The sequence below is a fragment of the Camelus dromedarius genome, chromosome 36 (genome assembly GCF_036321535.1).
Source record: "Camelus dromedarius isolate mCamDro1 chromosome 36, mCamDro1.pat, whole genome shotgun sequence".
NCBI lineage: Eukaryota > Metazoa > Chordata > Mammalia > Artiodactyla > Camelidae > Camelus > Camelus dromedarius.
In genome coordinates this window covers 2,112,752-2,132,437 of record NC_087471.1, presented here as the reverse complement: position 1 = coordinate 2,132,437, position 19,686 = coordinate 2,112,752, and the positions used below count along the sequence as shown (strand labels likewise).

The 19,686-nt window shown below is 44.3% G+C and overlaps 1 protein-coding gene across 10 annotated transcripts in view; it reads left to right on the top strand.

Moving 5' to 3' along the window:
• Positions 1-19,400, top strand: part of AUH (AU RNA binding methylglutaconyl-CoA hydratase) — a 144,962-nt gene extending 125,562 nt beyond the window's left edge. For 6 of the 10 annotated variants that reach the window (XM_064482445.1, XM_064482446.1, XM_064482443.1 and 3 more), the window contains 4 exons: positions 9,242-9,429; positions 12,825-12,875; positions 14,136-14,183; positions 18,789-19,400. In XM_064482445.1, the coding sequence (XP_064338515.1) occupies positions 9,242-9,429; positions 12,825-12,875; positions 14,136-14,183; positions 18,789-18,866 (365 nt within the window). In that variant the 3' untranslated portion in view covers positions 18,867-19,400. Of the gene's footprint in view, positions 1-9,241; positions 9,430-12,824; positions 12,876-14,135; positions 14,184-18,788 lie in introns of those variants that run through there. The other 4 variants (XM_064482442.1, XR_010379186.1, XR_010379185.1 and 1 more) reach the window with 4 other exon arrangements.
• The last annotated feature ends 286 nt before the right edge of the window (positions 19,401-19,686 follow it).

Below are 19,686 nucleotides of genomic sequence, written 5' to 3'. Positions count from 1 at the left end.
TCAACGGGTTTTAAAACACAGAAGAAACTTTGTTCCTGGAAGTGTGATAAGCTCTTCGTGTGCATTGCTTCACACAGTCCACAGAACGGAGTTTCAGCTCCGTGTCTCTGATTGCATCTGCAGGGGTCCGTTCCTCCTTCCCATTTGAGCCCAGCACCCCCATGATTATCTCCTAGATTTCAGCGTCATCAGTAATGGCTCTGTTCTGAGTCCAGATTCCTGCAACATCTGAACCTCTTCCAGTTCTTCTTGGCCCTCATTGAATCATCACGTCCATGGACGTTGTCACTCCAGTCAAGTCCCTCCTCTCCTCCCCCAGCTGAGATTTCATGGTCCTTTGTGGTGCGACTTTATTGCAAGTGATCTTAACTACCTTGGCACCAACCTCATAGAGGAGTTGTAAGGATTAAATGAGCTAATTAGATCTGTATGAAGTGCTCAGAACGGTTGACATTGTGTTACTGTGTTGTGTGTCTGCCCAGCACATGTCAACAGTTGCTTTGACTCAGCTCCTTGCACCTTCTTGGACTTGTCCAGAGAGGTCCCAGCGTATCTCCCTGCCCTGTACTCGCACCAGATGACCAGGAGTGGCTGGGTCGGAAATAATACAACCATGCCAATCATCTCATGCCTACCAATCTCAAATACGTAATTAATTTTGCCGAGCAGGCCTGCCATTATTTCTCCTAGTGCGTTTGCTTTCCACTGTCCAAAATGTGGGTTCAGATCTGTTTCCCTAATCCATCTACACTTACAGACATTTTTTGGTACAAAGTACGGGAAACTATTTTAGGAGGCTTAAACCATCGGAACGCACCATGTAATATCACAAGAAGGCACAACGTGCGGCCGATTCAGGATTAGTAAGTTCAGCAGCTGAGAGATGTCTGTCTGCTGTGCTGTCTTTTGAAGATTCTGGCCTTCCTGGCTTCCGTCATGGCCACAGGGTCATTGTCTGCTCCACACGTCACATGTAGACACGCCAGTATCCTGAGAGAAGACCTGTTTATTCTGGGGTGTCTTTATTTCAGTGAGGGAGGTCTTTCCTAGAAGACCCCTGTAGACTTGACTTCCTTGGAAGAGGGCTGGGGTGAGTGGGTGGGGAGTTGATGTCCAGCTAAGCATTTCTGCATTTCTGCTCCCTGACTCACTTCAGTGGGCACTTCTCAGGGTCTTGTTGACTCCTCTGCTCCTTTCTATCTAAACAGTCTCCCTAGGTGATCACATGCAGGTCCCTGGCTTTGGATTGGACTGGATATCCAGTCACGTGCATGAGTGTTCCGCCACTGCCTCCTTTTCCCCAGTGTCAGTAAACAGCACTGCCTTCTAATCACACTCAAGCCAGGAATCTAGGTGTCGTGTTAGATTGGCTTCTCTTCCTCCCTACATGCGTTTTACTATCAATTTTGGACACTCACCCCCGTCCCTCCCCCCTCCCTATGGTGCCCTGGTTCAAGCTGTCATCGTATCTCGCTTGGAGGACAGCAGTAGCCTCCAGCTGGGCACCCCGGTTTGATCTTGCCCCTTTAATCTATCTGTTCTCTGCCAGGCTTACAAAGGATCTTTTAAAATGCAAATCAAATTATGTCGCTTTTCACTCAGAACCCTCCAGTGTCTACATCATACCTAAAGTATAAACATGGATCTGCGTTGGATCTGTGTGGTCTGAACCCTGCCTGTCCGACTTCACTTCTGCCGTTCCCCTCCCATCCTTCTCCCCATGGCTACAGTGGCCTCCTTCCTCTTCCTCAGATGTGCTAAGCTTGGCTTGACCTCAGGGCCTTTGCTTGGCTGACCTCATCTCTGGGTGCTTTCTCTGACCTTCACTTGGCTGCCCTGTTGGCATCAGACATGGGCCTCACCTTTACCCAGCAGACCTTCTCCAACCATCCAGTCTGAATCAGCCGTCTAATGATTTTCTCAGGACATTTTCCCCTGCCTTAAATTCTCTTCGTCACACCCTCAGTTCTCTCTTGTCCGCATGCTGGTTTATTGCTCTTTTTCTTCCCTCTTTCTCGAAGAGGTAAGCTCTGTAAGATCTGGGGTGGCCTTTCTGGGTCACCACTGTTCAGCACCTGGGACAGCGTCTGGCACACACTGGGTCACCTGACCAATAAATTAGAGATTGAACAGATGGGTTTTACGTTGGAAAAGTAGAACAGACAAACTCCCATCCAGCATCATCTAACTGTTTTTGAAAGAGAAACCCAGACTGCTAGCATGTCATTGTGTCGTGTGTGATTTGGAAAGCACACGCTAGAAATTGGCTGGCTACCCTGAATGAAAAGGCAACTTACTGTAAGGGTCCCAGAATCAACAGATGGCTAGAGAATCAGGCTGAGAGCACAGACTGGACCCTAGGAGCCCTGGAAGCTCACAGTCTGCACCGTGGCAGGGGTCACGATACAAGAACCATCGGTCAGCACGTCACTGCTCCTGCGTTGCCTACAAGCTCGAAAGTCTCCATGTTACAGGGTCACCCATTCAGGATTCCTGGCCATGAGAAGTGGCTTCCGGTGGACCAGGCCTGGCTGATGCCTGCCCTGCTGTGCCGGGGCAGAAGGGAGGAGAATCTGGCTCCCTGGGCTTCCACTGGAGGGATTCTCTGCTGCCCCAGGCTGCACACAGCTGGGGGTTTCTCCAGCAACAAGACCAGGATTTTAATGGGGGCATCGGATGTCGAGCAGCTAAAACATGACAGGCGTTGAAAATATTTGTGAACTCATTTTGAAATTCCTCTCTGAGCCTCTTGGAGCCCTACCACAAATAGTATGAACATATACCCAACCTCCTTCATCTTCTTGGCTCCTCATGACCCCAGCTTGTCCTCAAGCCCAGATCTTCACCAGTGATGGATGATCCTGCACCACTGTTTTCAGAAGATGCTCTCAGATGCTCTGTGGCTTTCTGTCACCCTCAGGAAGCTGTAGGTCCTTCCAGGCCCAAGGGACCTATGGGATCTGGACCTGCTCCTCTTGGGCTGTGCTCCAGCTGCTCTGGTCTCCCTGTGCTCCTCTGTGGGCCAGACATGACCCCAGCAAGTCGTGTGCACTGTGTTCTCCTTAGTTTCTTCTGTTCTTGGCTCCAGTGTCACCTCCTCAGAGCCCCTCTGTGGCCATCCTGTCTACACTGTGTACACCCCACCCCCCCGGCACACTCTACTCTCTAACCATGCTTATGGGGGGCTTCCCCATGGGAGTATAAGCTCCTGGGGGCAGGGCTGTGTTTGGTTCACAGCTGTATCCACCTGTCCAGAACAGGAAACTGCAATAAATACTTGTTGAATGAATGAACAAATGTAGCATGTTGGAAATTAGTTCCAAAAGAGGAGTTCCCAAATGGTCCTGGATAACAAGTATACATACAGCATTTGAGGTGACTGTTCTGAAGTGGTGAATGCTTACTTGGTTCCTCTGTAAACTCTGTTTCTTTATTGAAAGTGAATCGTCTCCCTCTGCGTGTTTCACAGCAGTGGCTCAGCAGATCCCACCGAATCAGAATCTCCTTGTTGCCAGAGTCAGAGCAGAGGCCTTACGAGAGCAGCTGGCGTTTCCGGAGCGCTCCCACCGTGTGAAGGGGGCGGGGGTCGGCGTCCGAGTTGCTTCCTGTCCTTCTCAGCACAGTAACGAGCGTTGTCGCCCTTTCTGCTTGCTCCTCTGAGGCACCTTCATGCAGATTCATGGAGCGCCCCCGTAGGCCCTTTTCTGGTAGGCAGTGAAGTGACTCAGGAGGTGTTTTTTTGTAGAAGCAAAACATACGCCAAATTTACTGCCCCCGGGAAGGGTAAAAGTTGACTGTGGAAGCTTTCAGCTCGCGTTCAGACTTGTCCCCGTGTTCGGTAGTACCGTGGGACGCCTGCAGGAGTGCCGCCTGAGTGTGTGCCCTGCTGACACCGTGATCCCTTCCTCGTGACCCCGCAGCCCAGGAGAGCCCCCGGGGACGCAGGCACGGAGTGGCTGGGGCGCTTCCACTCCGTGGCCGGCTCTTTGTCTCCCTGTGCTGTGCCCGTCAGAAATGACGTAGCACTTTGATCGCTATTACCTGCCCTATTACCTACGCGTCGCGGGACATTTTTGAAATACAGCAAGGTAAAATAAATTAAGAAATGATCATTATCTATCAGCGGACCCCAGAGACAGCTTTCTGGGTGCATGTGATATATGTACATGACTACTTATATTACGTCCCTGCTTACGTATACCACGGACATGCCTTTTATTTTATAAAATAAACTCAAGCCATGAATTTATCTCGTAAGTGCTCTTTACTTCCTTACCACATGGTAGATAAGATTCAGGCAGAGGTATGTTTGAATCCTGTTTCTACAGCCTAACTTTGTGGCTTCGGGCAAGTTACTAAAACTCTGTGAGTCTCGGAGCAGGGCGCGACCAGGAGTTGGGGCTCCAGGCTGGACGCTGTTGGGATGGACAGTACCGCAGCTTTGAGTCGAGTCCCAGACCCATGTGATTTTGAATGCATTAGGGCTGCTGTCAGAGCAGAACAGTTTTAATCCCACTGGGGACATCCTTATTTTTAATTCCACTGTTTAATTTCTCCGTTCCCCCCAGACCGTATCCAGATAGGGCGCTTTAGTGATCCTGAACTCAGATCCCTCTTGGAACTAAGTGGGTTGTGTGATCAAATGAAGTAAACCTGGTGTAAGAAAAGCAACTGACAGAAATACAACACACGGCTTCGTTTTTTTTTTTTTTTTAACCTAACTCTAAGCTAATAACTGGGATTTAATATTCAGAATTAATAAAAGATGAAATTCTCTACTAGAGAGAATTAGACTCTCTAGAGAGAGTACTAGACTCCTTTTTGCATTTGGAGCTTGAAAGATCTGACACCGTTTCTTCCCCACGACACCCCAGTGGTACATCTTGTCTCTCAGGTTGCGGGACACGATGCTACACTGAACCTTGCTTCCCTAATGAGCAGTAGTGTTAAGTTTTGCTTTATTTCATCATAGAAAATAGCTATTCGTAAACAGAAGTACTTCCAAACTGGACCAGAATGTCGGCGTGAAAAGACTTCCCACGTGGAACAGCTGTTCCTGAGACACTCGGAGGAAATCTGCGATTCCACGTCAGTCATGTTGAGTTCTTCGTGTCGTATCGCACGGCAGTTCAGTAACTTGCATTTGTACAGCTCTTTGCTCACAGTATCAGTATTCACTGAGCATTTTTATAAAGTTTGAAATCACAAGTTTCATATGCCGGGGATGGTAGGGGGTCAGTTACCTCTAATTCCTTAAATGTAAAAATAGTAGTTGTGACTGTCAGCCTTTGATTTCGGCAGACTGACTGCTGCATATGAAAGCGGGCCCGATCATTTCTTACCAAACAGGTTTCCTAAAGATAAAGTTTTGGTAAGAATGAGCAAATTAAATCACATACTTGTGTAAGTGTTCAAGAATGCGCCTTTTGACGTAGTGTGGGGGAAACAATTTCTACCCACAAAAGAATGAAGTTGGACCCTCACCATACACCACGTACAACAGTTACCTCGAAATGGGTCAAATACCTTAGTGTAAGAGTTGAAACTACAAAACCCTCAGAAGAAAACAGGAAAAACTTACGGCATTGGATTTGGCGATTTCTTGGCTACAACACCAAATGCAAAGGCAGCAAAAGAAAAAAATAGATAAATTGGATTTCATCAAAATTAAAAACTTGCGTGCATCCAAGGCTACTATCAACAGAGTGAAAAGGCAGCCCAAGGACTGGGAGAAAATGTCTGTAACTCGCACAACTCAGCAACAGAACAACCCGAGTGAGAAATGGGCAAAGGACTTAAGTGGACTTTTCTCCAGGAAGATACATGAAAGGTTGCTCAACATCACTAGTTGTTAGGGCAGCACAAATCAAAACCTGCAGTGAGATAACCGTTTCACACCTGTTAGGATCGCCATCATCAACCCCCCCCCCCAAGAAAAAGCAGAAAATGACAAGTGTTGGCGAGAATGTGGAGAAATTGGAGCACTTGTGCCCTGCTGGCGGGAATGTAGAATGGTGCCGCTGCTGTGAACAACAGCATGGCTGTTCCTCAGAAAATTAAACAAGGGTTTATTACATGTTCCAGCAATCCAGCTTCTGGATATTTACTCAAAAGAGTTGAAATTGAAAGCAGGGCCTTGAGGAGAAATTTCTACACACATAGTCATAACAGCATTATTCATCATAGCCAAAAGGTGGAAGCAACCCAAGTGTCCATCAACAGGCGAATGAATAAACAAAACATAGCGTATTCATACAATGCAGTATTATGCAGCCTTACAAAGGAATGAAATTCTGACGCATGCTACGATAGAGATGGACCTTGAAGACTTTATGCTAAGTGAAGAAGGCCAGCCACAAAAGGACAAACACTGTGTGACTGTGCTTAGCACGAGGTCCCTAGAGTGGGTAGTTCATGATGTCAACCCAAAAAGCCGAGTCTTGGATTCAGTGTTAGTTGATGAGCCAAGTTGTGCATCTTCCCTTGGATGCTGTGATGGGCCGTTTTCAACAGAACAGAAGTGCCTCTTCTTCAGCCCCTTGCCTCTCAGCCTCACGTCATGTCCTTCGGCAGGCAGACGGGTTACGTATCCATTTCACCGAGCAAAGCTTAGCGTTTTGTGCCATCTGGCTCTGTTTTCGTCGTGTTAGTTTCACAACTGTTCCCTTTGTTAAATTTTTACAAAATCTTCATTCCTGGAGAATCATACTGTAAACAGAATAACATGATGAATGGGCTTAAGCTATGTGGACTTGCAAAATATTGAGTTTCAGCTGCATAAAAGCACTAAGAATGACCGTTGAGGGTCACATTGTTAGTTTTGACCAATCTCCCCTAAACTGTTCACAGGACCCAGCAAAGGATCATTTGCTAATGTGCTCATCACGACTACTCTTACCCGCAGGTTCTTTCGTCTCATGAAAATTCTCATCAGTTCCTCGAGCAAATACAGCTCCTGGTTTGTACCATTTACATCCCTGTTCTAATCAGCTGCCTTTGGAAACACCATAAATAATTTCTCTTTCATGCAGCTTATCCTGTAAGCTCTCAGCCCCGATCTTCACCACACTGAACATCATTGTTTGCAGTTTGATTTAAATTTGTCAGCACTTCATTTTTTTTTTTAGATACACATTTTTTTGTCATGTTACATAAAATACCTATAAACTTATCATCTCTAACTACTCGGGCAGTGTAAACACTTAATATAGAACTGCACTTTACAGAAGTGGTCCTTATTTATGGTTAATGGCAATCCCTGTTCAAAAATGTCAGTCCTTTTGAGGTATGTTTGTTTGTCTCTTTGTTTAATCACCTATATTTTAAAACACGGGCATGCTTCTCAACATGGTTTTTGAATCACAGCATCGTAAGCTATGCTCTTCCAATGCTGGCATCTTTCTTTGTCAAACATGTAGGAATATACTTAATTACTGAAGGGAAATACGCTTTCTTGAAACTTGTCTCCCCTACTTTTGACTGAGATGTGAAAAAGAAAAGATTTTGCCTTCCTTTGAAAGTTGCTTAAAGGAAATCAAAACTTCTCAATCTCTAAAGTGTTGGAGTCATAGAGAATGGAGGAGGTTGTGGCCAACTAGAGTCCACTGCATCTAAAAGGAACAGCTGCGGGTGGAAATTGGTTTTTATAAGAAATCGGCTACCCTCTTTTTAAATGTTGATAACTAATGTAGAAAAAAAAAGTTTAAACTTCATCCAGCAATCCCACTCCTGGACATGTATCCAGAGGGAACCTTAATTCAAAAAGATACATGCACCCCAGTGTTCATAGCAGCACTATTTACAATAGCCAAAATATGGAAACAACCTAAACGTCCATCGACAGATGACTGGATAAAGAAGCTGTGGTATATTTATACAATGGAATACTACTCAGCCATAAAAATAATAAAATAATGCCATTTGCAGCAACATGGATGGACCTGGAGGCTGTCATTCTAAGTGAAGTAAGCCAGAAAGAGAAAGAAAAATACCATATGGTATCCCTTATATGTGGACTCTAAAAAAAAAAAAAGGCAAATGAACTTATTTATAAAACAGAAACAGACTCACAGACACAGGAAACAAACTTATGGTTACCAGTGGGGAAGTGGGTGGGAAGGGATAAATTGGGAGTTCGAGATTTGCAGATACTGACTGGTATATATAAAACAGATAAACAAGTTTATACTGTACAGTACAGGGAACTATATTCAATATCTTGTAGTAGCTCATGGTGAAAAGAATCTGAAAATGAATATATGTATATTCATGTGTGACTGGAGCATTGTGCTGTGCACCAGAAATTGACACAACATTGTAAACTGACTATACTTCAGTAAAAAAATAAGATAAAAAACTTTATGGGTCACAGAAACACTGTGAGCTCAGTCAGGTTACAGGCCATCAGTTTGCTTTTTCTTTTTCTCCTCTGAGTCTTAGCAGTCGGCCTTTCCTCGGCCTCCTGGGCCGCCCAGCCGCCACTTTAAGATTTAAAGATAAGACTTGAGATCTGCAGCTGTTTTCATATTCTTATTGGCAGGAATTGAAGCTGCCAATAAGAGTATTCCCTGCTTTGGTCCAGCTTTCCATTGAACGAGGTCCCAGGCACGTCACTCAAAGATGCTGACAGATGGCCCTAATGGATCAGGGCGTCAGTGGACGATTAGTACTTGCAGTGAAGAATAAAACCCCCAGACAAAGCCTATTTTCATGAGTAATTATCTGGTGTTTTTTTTTTTTTCTCCTAATTTTCATTAAAGTAAAATTAGTTCACAGTTCATTTACCATAAATGAGTCTTTAAAAAGCACACGAGTTAGATTTCTCAGAATTTGCTGTTTTATCTAAACAGAGAGAGAAATACTAGGCTTGGTGGACCTGTCATTCCTCTGGTGAGGGGGCCAAGGGAGAGAAAAGCTTGCCCCCCTGGTGCTGGGGCATCTTTTGGTTCCTGACATGATAATGATGGTGGATGGGATTCAGGAAGACACTGTTACTGTGTTGCAAGGAATGGCCGGCGTCAGAATCACTTAGTAATGATCCGATTCTTAACGTGCTTTTTGGGTGTTAGTAATTTTATAAGCCAAGAAATTAGATTCGGTTTTGAAGTCGTTTCCCAGTTACTTTGACGTACAAGCTTCCGGCCCTGGTTTATTTTTTTAAAAGAAGAAAGGAAACATTGAAATGTTCACAGTAATGGGTATCAGATCGCTGCCTCCGTTTTCTCTCCCATCCGCCCTGCAGGGGGGACGCAGCGACTGCCACGTGCCATTGGGATGTCCTTGGCCAAAGAGCTCATCTTCTCTGCCCGTGTGCTCGATGGCCAGGAAGCCAAAGCAGTGGGCTTGATCAGCCACGTTCTGGAACAGAACCAGGAGGGGGACGCTGCCTACAGAAAGGCCTTGGACCTGGCAAGGGAGTTTTTACCTCAGGTATTTTAATTACATTTCCTTGTTTTCTTTTCTATCTCTGTCTTTTTAAATAACTTTAGAGCAAGTTGACAAGACCAACAATCATCTCGCACCCCTGGGTTTGCTTTCCAAGTAGAGAGGTTCATGGTGGCTGTGAAACTAGAGACCGCAGACTGGGTTAGTATCAGGAGCCTTCGGAATTAAAATTGAGATTTGAAGGGACTCTGAGGCCCCTGCGGTAGCCGGACGCTGACAGTGTAGTTGACGCACGTTACCACGCGACAGAGCCTCCGAGCAGCGCGCGTTGGTCCCCAGCGAGGCCCGTCTGACCTGAGCTGTGCGCGTGAAGAGAAGCAGTGATGGGCCGTCACGCCGCGCCCCCCCCCCCCGAGCTGAAACGCACTGAAACACAGGTACGTTAGGAGCCCACAGTCGGCTAAGCCCAGCGAGCTTCCGCCGAGACCCCTTAGCGTGGCCCGCCCCGCCCGAACGCACCAGTTGTCTGTCTTCCCGCGGCTGGCTTTGCGGGGACGCCGGCGTCGCTTTAGCTCCGTGTGCGCCACGCGCTCCCCCGCGATTACGCCTCCGCCCCTGGGACGCGCCGCGCCTGCGCGCAGGTCCGAGTCCACGGGAGTGACAGCAGCCGCCGCGCGCCGAGGGTCCCGTTTCGGTGCTTTCTTGGGTCTCTCACTCTTTCAGGAGTGTTTTTCAAATCTTTCCTTCTGAAATCCTGGATTAAGCGAGTTTCGCTGTATAAACAATTAGTGGCTTGTGTTTACTCCTGATGGAGTATAACGTTCCATAACCCCCTAAGCATTTCTGGGGTCAAAATTACATCCTCTGTAATTCAAACAGGTTTTGTACCGTGTTTTGGGGCCGTGGGTCCTTCTGGGAGTCTCATGAAATCTCTCTCTAGAAAAATGCATACACCCTCCCACCTCCCACGTTTGTTCGGAGGTTTGCGTCCAGTTTTAGAAGGCGGTCTGGGAGTTCTTTGTTGTCAGAGGCCAGGTCTGCTGTGACATACCTGCCCCCTGAGAGCTGCCGGCCGGGGCCTCGCATTTGTTGGCTTCTAAAACCACGCTGCCTGGCGCTGATGCGAGGTGTCAGCCCTTCTCAGCCCGTGCTTGAGCTGTAAGCTCTGCTAAGGTGGGACCCATAAATAGTGTATGCCTCATTAGGAGGTAGTACGGAGCCTTATACTCTGACTTGGTGGAGAGAGGGCAAATAAAAAGACGTCTGCTATTTTTTTAAGTTTTATTTTATTGAGTTGTAGTCAGTTTACAATGGTGTGTCAATTTCCAGTGTAGAGCGCAATTCGACTTTCACTATTTTAAGGGGAAAAAAAAGCTCTCACTGTAACTGTGGTATTAATATTTCTTCAAAATATTAAGGAAACATCTACCTAAAGAGAGATTAAAGATGCAAATGTCAGTAGAAGTAACAGTTCAACTCTGTAAGGTTTAATGACTTCCTTTGGCTTAAGAATGTACGAGCAGTGCACGTTTCAGCTGACATAAAGGGGTGTATTTAAGACACGTTGTGGCATAATTCTGGTTCCGAGACTCGCAGCCTCCCCTGGGCCTTGGATGTGAGCGTTCCGGATCCCCACCCAAGTGGCTCATTAGCCCCTTGGCATCTCTGTGGTTCACATTCCTTACCTCACCCCTGGGAACTGGCCCTTTCTCCTGTGACAGCCGTGCCATTAATGCCGCCACCACCCACAGCTCAACCCGCCTGCGAGCCCCCCCACCTCCAACCTGACATCTAGCCGCGCCACGTGGTGAGCCAGGCTGTGCTCGTCGCCCCTGTCCTCTGAGGGCCGTGCCTCTGAGGACGTTCACTGCTAAAATTAACTTTTCCCCAGGTGAAGGGAAATGTCAGATGACTTCGGAAAATGTGTAACTGCGAAACTCTATGCAAAAATTACAAAACAGCATTTGAAGTGGAATAATCTTTGTTTTTACAGGGTTTGTTTCTGAATGATTACTCTTTCAAATAATTAGAAAGCTTCTGTAAAATTAATGTTTCTAGGTGATTCTGGCATCATATGTTACTTCCATTTTCCTCTCTGAGAAAAAAGGTTTGTACATGTAGAAGAGGCACTGGTTTTATATTTTGAAAGGGAAGTTAATCAAATAAACATTATATTTAATAGCATCTTCATCATTCTGCTTTTCCAAATTTCTAAACCTTGCTACGTGTGGTCTGTGCACTAGCAGTTTGGGGGGGGCATGTTAGATGTACGGACTCCCCAGGCCCCTCCCTGACCCCCGAATCTTCATCTCCATTTTAACGAGGGGCCTGGGGCTGTGTGTGCACATGGCAAGCACCCTGTCTGGGTCAGCTGGTGATAAAAGTGAATGGATAAGATTCCCATTGAGAGGAGCACTCTGTTTACAAACCTGAATTGATGGTCTTAAAAACAAACCAACAAACAAATGGCAGTGTAGACCATACATACAAACATACAGATCACATTTGGAAGAATTCTAATTAAGATCGTTGCCTAAGCCTCAGGAGATTGCCGCCTCTGAGAAAGGTTTTTCAGCACGTGATTTAGGAAGAGGATTTGGGTAGGCTAAAATTGATAACCAAAACCCCCGAACAGGGACGAAAGGCGTTTTTTTCCTGCTGCTGTGCATTTATCCATTCACTTCCTGGAGTCCTTTGCTGTGTTTCTTATTTACAGCCTCTTGCATTTTAATTCAAAAGACACTTTAAAATATGCCATTGAATTCTGATTCATCACCCGTAAACAACTTTTAGGAATTTAAAATGTGATCAAATAACCGGATTCCATCTGGAGGATGGCGGTTTTCTAAGACAAAAGTAATGTGTCCCTCCTCACAGAGGACTTCCAGTTTTTCCCTCTGTGACCCTCACACGTCCTGAAGGACCTATTTGGACCTTGAGCGTTTGTGTGCTGTGGGAGGACACGTCTTAATAAGGTGTTGTCATCGTGGTTGGTTACTGATGCCCAGGGAAGAAAGATCAGATCCAGTGCCCGAAACGGATGCTGCCTGAGCCCCTCGTTAGTCAGTAGGTCAGCCCCTTCGCCGGCTTCTGTCGTACACTGATGGGTGTGGTGCCAAGCTCTTTATCTCCTCTTTCCTGCTTAACTTGTAAGGAGATTTGCTGAACAGGGAAAAGCCCTCTGCTGGACACACACCATCTGCATGCAGTTTTCTGTGTCACAGCGTGCTGTGGGCTCCGGGTCACCTGCTGCTGCAACAGAATGTGACCACTGCTGTTTCCTTAAGACCTTGCAAATCTCCGAAAATAAAACTTCCATCCACTGTCTTACAACCACTGGTGCTTTTATGCCATGGATCCAGCAAAGGGAATTCCTGAATTTTACTGAGATGTACAACATGATTTGCATAAATAATAATTAAAACCTGTTTGCATTTTAGGGCCCTGTTGCAATGAGAGTGGCAAAGTTAGCAATTAATCAAGGGATGGAGGTGAGTGCCTTAGGCTTGGGGTTTTTGTTGGAATAGGTGGTGGAGATTTAACTGGCGTGAACCATTATTTTGTTAATAGTCTGAGGTAGAGCTGTTTCACTGCAGCTGCTACTGAGAGTGTCTGAGGCTCCTTCTCGCTGCATCACTGATTTCGTTCCGCGTATAGCTGTTTTGCTTCAGGATCATAGTCCTGGAATTCATTTATCTCACTGATGCCCGCTGATTTTGCCATTGAGTTCATGGAGCGGTTTACTGGCTAGTAGTTCACAGAAAACCAAAGGAAAGGGGCATTCTGTGTATTCTCAGCACCAGTATCAAGTACTGTCCCAAGGAGAGCTTCCTGACTCAAAGCTCCTCCTAAAGATGGAGACCATCTTTAAGTTCTCCGCGTGCTTTCTGCAGCAGGACACACAGAAGCCCTGTAGGGGCCCCGGGTTACCCCCGAGAGGTGGCTCCGAAGGGGCAGAGGCCCCAGGCCGGGGGAGGAGGAGGCAGGGCAAGGGGGTGATGGGGGTACCCATTTATACTGGGCTTTTGTTTTTTTCTAACTACTTTTATTTATTTGGGGGAAGGGGGCAGTAATTAGGTTTATTTACTCAACGGAGGCACCAGGGATTGAACCCTGTGCACGCTAAGCAGGCACTCTGCCACCGAGCTCCACCCTCCCCCTTACACTGGGCTTTTTATTATCATAAGAAGTTCTGAATATTCTGAGCATTTTGAAGGAAGATACTTCTTCCTTGCAGACCCAGAGGCCACAGTATCTTCATGGCCTCCACAGCATTAAAGGAGGTTGAATTCATTAGCAATAAATACATGTTCTTAATTTACAAAGTATTTGATTGTTTTTTTTTTTAAATTCTTACATAGCAGTAACAATATTAATAGCAAAGACCCGCTATGACCCCACTATGTGCAGACCATATATATATAAATTGTACTTTATGAAGACTTGCCCTGGAAGAACTCATTCGACCCTCGCAGTAACCCCAGCTGGTACCTACTGTAATCAGCCCCTTCTTCAGAGCCGCCGCCCTGAGGCTGCAGCTGTGTAGGCGGGCTTCGCAGCTCCCGTGTGCTGGGGTCAGAATTTGAACCCAGGCGGCCTGGCTGCAGTTTCTCATGCTGGCCATACTTCCGATTACACTGAAAGAGTGTCCTTTTGGAACAAGGTTATTCAGCTTGGATTTATGTGTATATTGAGGACACCATGTTCTTAAGAGTGCTTCTTGCTGAAACGACGTACCTTTTTATCCTCAGGTCGACCTGGTCACGGGATTAGCCATCGAAGAAGCGTGCTACGCTCAGGTATGTCACACAGTCATGTTCAGTGAGGACAGCCCTTCCTCCGTGTAAGTCAGCTGCATTGTGGGTCACTGAGCGAGGTGGCACTCGTGCCTATCCTGGAACCGTACAGATGAGTTAAAACTACTTGTTTCTGCTATTTGACTGTTGCCAGCTCTTACACTGAGTCTGTTGCCCATGCTGATGACTCCTGCCTCTGTAGTTCAGAAAACTCTTAGAATAATTAAGTTAGTAGCATTCATGCTGTAGCTGTCTCTCTGACTCATGTTGTATTTTGTGGGTGTGGCCTTGAACCCTCACCCCAGCGTGGAGAGGTGAGAAAAAGGCAGCAGTGAGCACACGCCTGCTGGGAAACATTGGTGTTGGAGACACATTGGCTTTTCCCAATGTTCTGAGCCTCTCCTCCTACCCTGAAAGTTCACTCATTCAACTATGTACACAGTTTTCTTTTTTGTACACAAATGAATAAGGCTTTCTGTAGAGGAACAGATCTTCCTTCCTCCCTTCCTTTTTTCCATCCTTTTTTTAAATGGAGGATATAACTTTGTTTAAGGACATCTAAAGTAGCAGAAGAATTTTGTTCTACCTTTCCTGAGAATTGGAAATGGTGTCAGCTCCCACTTAGGCATGGCAGCATCATAAATTAGGAGCAGTAGCCAGAGTGTACTCTGCTCCTGGTCTGTATGTATAAATTACCACCTGTCATTGATGAGCACATGCCATGGATGAACTAAATTACCAGCCTCTTACACATGGACAACCTCAGAGTTTGAAGAAAAATTTTAAAAGCATATCTGGCCACACCTTATCAAGTGTAAGGGAACAGAAATCATGCAAAGTGTTCTGTCAGACCACAGTGGAATTAAACTAGAAGTCAGTAATAGCGAGATAGATGGAAAATCCCACCTACTGATGGTGAGAAGTAACCTTTTTAATAAGGCTAAACGATACACTTCTAAATAACATGTGTGTCAAAGAGGGAGCCTCAGGAGGAATTAAAATACATTTTGAATTAAATCAAAGTGAAAATACAACTTATCAAAATTTGTGAGAATGCATCAAAAACAGTGCTTCGAGAGAAATTTATAGCATTGAATGCGTGTGTCAGAAAAGAAAGATCTGAAATCAGTACTCACTTCCTACCTTAATGAAAGTGGGGAAAAGAAGAGCAAATTAAGTTCAAAGTCAGCAGAAGACTATCAGTAGTACTTCAGAGCAGAAGACAATGAAATTGAAAATAGACAATAGATAAAAAACAAAACCAAAAATTGGTTCTTCATAAAGATCTATAAAATTGACTGTTTCCAGTCAGGCTAATCAAGGAAAAAAGGCCGCAGATAAAAATTATATCAGAAATACAGGAAAGATCATTACTGCTGATCCCATGGACATTGAAACAATAATAAAGGAATGCTGTGAACAACTATATGCTCAAAAATTTCATAGCCTAGAGGAAATGGATCAATTCCTTGAAAGACACAATATAGCAAAATTCACCAAAGGAGAAATAGCTCATCTGAATAGTCCTATGTTTGTCGAAGAAATTGCAGCAATGACTAACAGACTTCCAAAATAGGAAGCACCTGGCCCAGGTGGTTTCATTGGTGAATTCTACCAGACGTTTAAGGAAGAAATTATACCAATTCTCTGTAGTCTTTTCCAGACATTGGAAGCAGAAGGAGCACTTCCTAACTTATTCCATGAGGACAGTATTATCCTGATAACAAAACTAAAGACATTACAAGAAAGGAAAACTATAGAACATTACCTCTCATGAATGTAGATATAGAAATCCTCAACAAAATATTAGCAACCCCCCCCAAAAAAGTATAAATATATGTACCTATTAGTAAGCTAAATCCAGCAGTGTATAAAAAGAATTATATGTCACAACCAAGTGAGATTTTTTTTCCCGATATGCAAGTCTGGTCCAACACTCAAAAATTTATTTAATTCATCGCATCAGCAAGCTAAACAGGAAAAATCATATGATTGTATCAATAAGCAGAAAAAGCATTTGACAGAATTCAATACTTATTCATGATAAAAACTCTCAGCAAACTATGACTAGATGGGAATTTCCCCAACTTTTTAAGAACTTCTACAGAAAACCTACAGGTGTTCTACTTAATGAGTAGGAACATTGCAAGGATGTTCCCCCTCATCACTCCTTTTCAGCATCTACTAGAAGTCCTAGCTAATGCGATAAGACAAGAAAAAGGAATAAAAGATACAAGAATTGGGAAGGAAGACGTAAACTGTTTGTAAGTGATGTACTTACCCATGTAGAACATCCCAAAGAATCAACAGCAACAACAAAAACCCACTGTAACTAACAAGCAGGCAGAGCAAGATTGCATGACACAAGGTTAATATACGAAAGTCAGTTGCTTCCCTGTATACCAGCAGTGAAGAATTTGGGATTTGAAATAAAAACACAACATAATTTATATTAGGTCACACAAAAAAAATGCTTAGATATAAATCTAACAAAATATGTACAAGATCTATAGGAGGGAAAACTGCGAAACTCTGATAAAAAAACGTAATTTAATAAAGAAATAACTTTACAAAGAAATAATTTAAATAAATAGAGAGAAAGCCCATATTCATGGATAATGAGATTCAATATTATTAAGATGTCACTTCTTCCCAACTTGATCATAGATTCAGTGCAATCCCAATAAAAATTCTAGCAAGTTACTTTGTTAATATTTGCAAACCAATCCTAAAGTGTATACGGAAAGTCCAAAGACCCAGATTAGCCAGCACAATATTGAAGAAGAACAAAATTGGGGAAGTGACACTACCTGGCTCCAAGACTTACTGTAAAGCTGCCGTAATCAAGGAAGCGTGGGTACTGGCAAAAGAAAAAACAAACTGATCAGTGGAACAGAATAGGGAGCCCAGAAGTAGATTCATACAAAAATAGCAACTGGTCTTTGACAAAGGAGTAAAGGCAATTCAGTGGAGGAAAGATAGTCTTGAAAATGAAGACTGTCTTCATTTGCAGCAGCCGGACAGTCAATTGCCAAAAAAAAAAAAGGAATGAATCTTCACAAAAATTAACTCAAAATCACTATTTAGCCCAGGGAGCCATATTCAATGTCTTGTAGTAATTTATGGTGAAAAAGAATATGAAAACAAATATATGTATTTTCCTGTATGACTGAGGTGTTGTGCTGTACACCAGAAATTGACATATTATAAACTGATTATACTTCAGTAATATATATATATATAAATAAATTTTTAATGTGTTTTAATTAACTCAAAATGGGTCATAGACCTAAATGTGAAATGAAAAACTATAAAACTTCTTGAAGATAACATAGAAATTCTGAGAGACCTTGAGCTTGGCAATGGCTTTTTATAAAAAACACCAAAAGTATAATTCATGAAAGAAAAAAATCTGTTGTTGGACTTTATTAAAATTAACAACTTCTGTTCTGCAAAAGACACTGTGAAGAGAATAAAAAGACAAGCCACGGACTGGGAGAAAAATCTTAGTAAAACAGACCTGGTGAAGGACGTATCTAAGACACACAGAGAACTTTTAAAACTCAACAATGAGAAAAGAACCCGTTAAAAAGTGGGGATAAGGTCTGAACAGATACCTCACCAAAACAGATGTACAGATGGCAAATAACTATAGGAAAAAACGATCCACGTCATATGTCGTTAAGATCTACAAAGAAAAATGAGATGCCACAATTTGGCCATTTCTTCACAAAGCTGCGTCTCACCATATGATCTAGTGATCTTGCTGTTATGTATTTACCCAAATTAGTTGAAAAGTTATGTCCACACAAAAGCCTGCACACCGGTGTTTACAGCGCTTCATTCATAATTGCCAGACTTGGAAACAACTAGGTGAATGGGCGAACTGTGGTATATCCGTACAGTGGGGCGTTACTTATCAGTAGGAGGAGAGAGCTATCCTGCCACGAAAGGACGTGAAGGAACCTTAACTGCATGCTGCTTAGTGAAGGATTTCGTCCTAAGAGGCTGCATACTATGTGATTCCAACTGTTTGTCATTCTGGAGAAGACGACAGGGGCGGGGAGTCAGGGGTGACGCGGTGGAGCATCAGGGACGTTTAGGGCAGTGAAACTACTCTGTTCTCTGTGGTACTGCAGTGGTGGGCGCACGACATTGTGCGTTTGTCAAAATCCATGGGATATACGGCACAGTGGACCCTGATGTAAATTATGGACTTTAATTACTAATACTGCATCAATATTGGTTCATTAATGGTAAGAAATGTGCCACATTAACGTGGGATGTTAATAACAGGGGGAGCAGTGGGGGGCCCGGAGGGAGTGCATGGGAACTCTGAACTTCCTGCTCAGTTTTTTTTATGGACCTAAAATTGTCTAAAAAGTAAAATCTTAATTTTATTAAACTATATTTGAAATGGGACAGTAAGTGTTTTGGAGTTAGGATGATAAATACGCTCCCATAACTGACATTGTGCAGCTGACTGCTAGACGTCACCATTTAGGTTGCCTTTTAATTAGGTTCCCTTAGAAGCGCGGTAGCCTTGTTAATCTTTTGCAGTTGTTTTTACTTTTCGGCATAGATGACGCAATGTTTTGTTTCTCTTAGACTATTCCAACAAAAGACAGACTTGAAGGCCTTCTTGCTTTTAAAGAGAAGAGGACCCCTCGCTATAAAGGAGAATAGGAGAAACAGAAATGGTTAAAATGCCAGTGTCATAAAGGTACTTCTGGAAGCATCTCTCAGACCCAGATGTGCCTCGGTACCTGGAATCCCAATGGCCAAAGTGAAGAGCGAGTTACTCGTATACTGAGCTGAGTGTCTGGAGTGACCCCTGTGTGTCCTTTGTCCCACTGTGCATCATCGCGTCCATTCAGGTTTATAGAGCTGGTGACGAACACTGTCAAAACATCGACTCAGAATTAGGTACACATTTCTAAATACCTCCTGCATATGAGGCTTTCTGTTCTTAATTTTTTTAGTGTGAATAATTTATATATATTGCACACTCTAGGAAATAATGATTGTATGTCTCCCGTGCTACTGTATGAAAATAAAATTATTTCTATATACCAAAAATGTGAAGTTATACCAAATAAAGTTTCTAGAGGATCATGCGCACATGCAGCCGCACACACACGTCTCATCCTGAAAGAGGAGCCGACAGGCAGAATTCTGAGTGAAAATGACCAAATATAAATAAAATCAGTGGAAAGAAAACTTGGACATTTTTCTCTTACCCCGTTGTTTTTGTACTGAATAAATCATCGCCTGTTGGATTTTAGATTCTCTCAGGTGGCCTCTTTACGCGGCCAGTCCTAGAATCCAGTGTGGACGGTGCAGAATTAACCCAGAAAGAGACCGGGGCCACCTGGAGGCCTGCATGCTGTTCACCTCCACGCCCCCCGCGAGCAGGCGGCCCGGAAGGAGACGGCGCAGCCAGGGTGGCCGTCCCAGCGGCGGGGTCCCGGATGAAGAGTGACGCCTCCTCCCCGCTGCCCTGCCC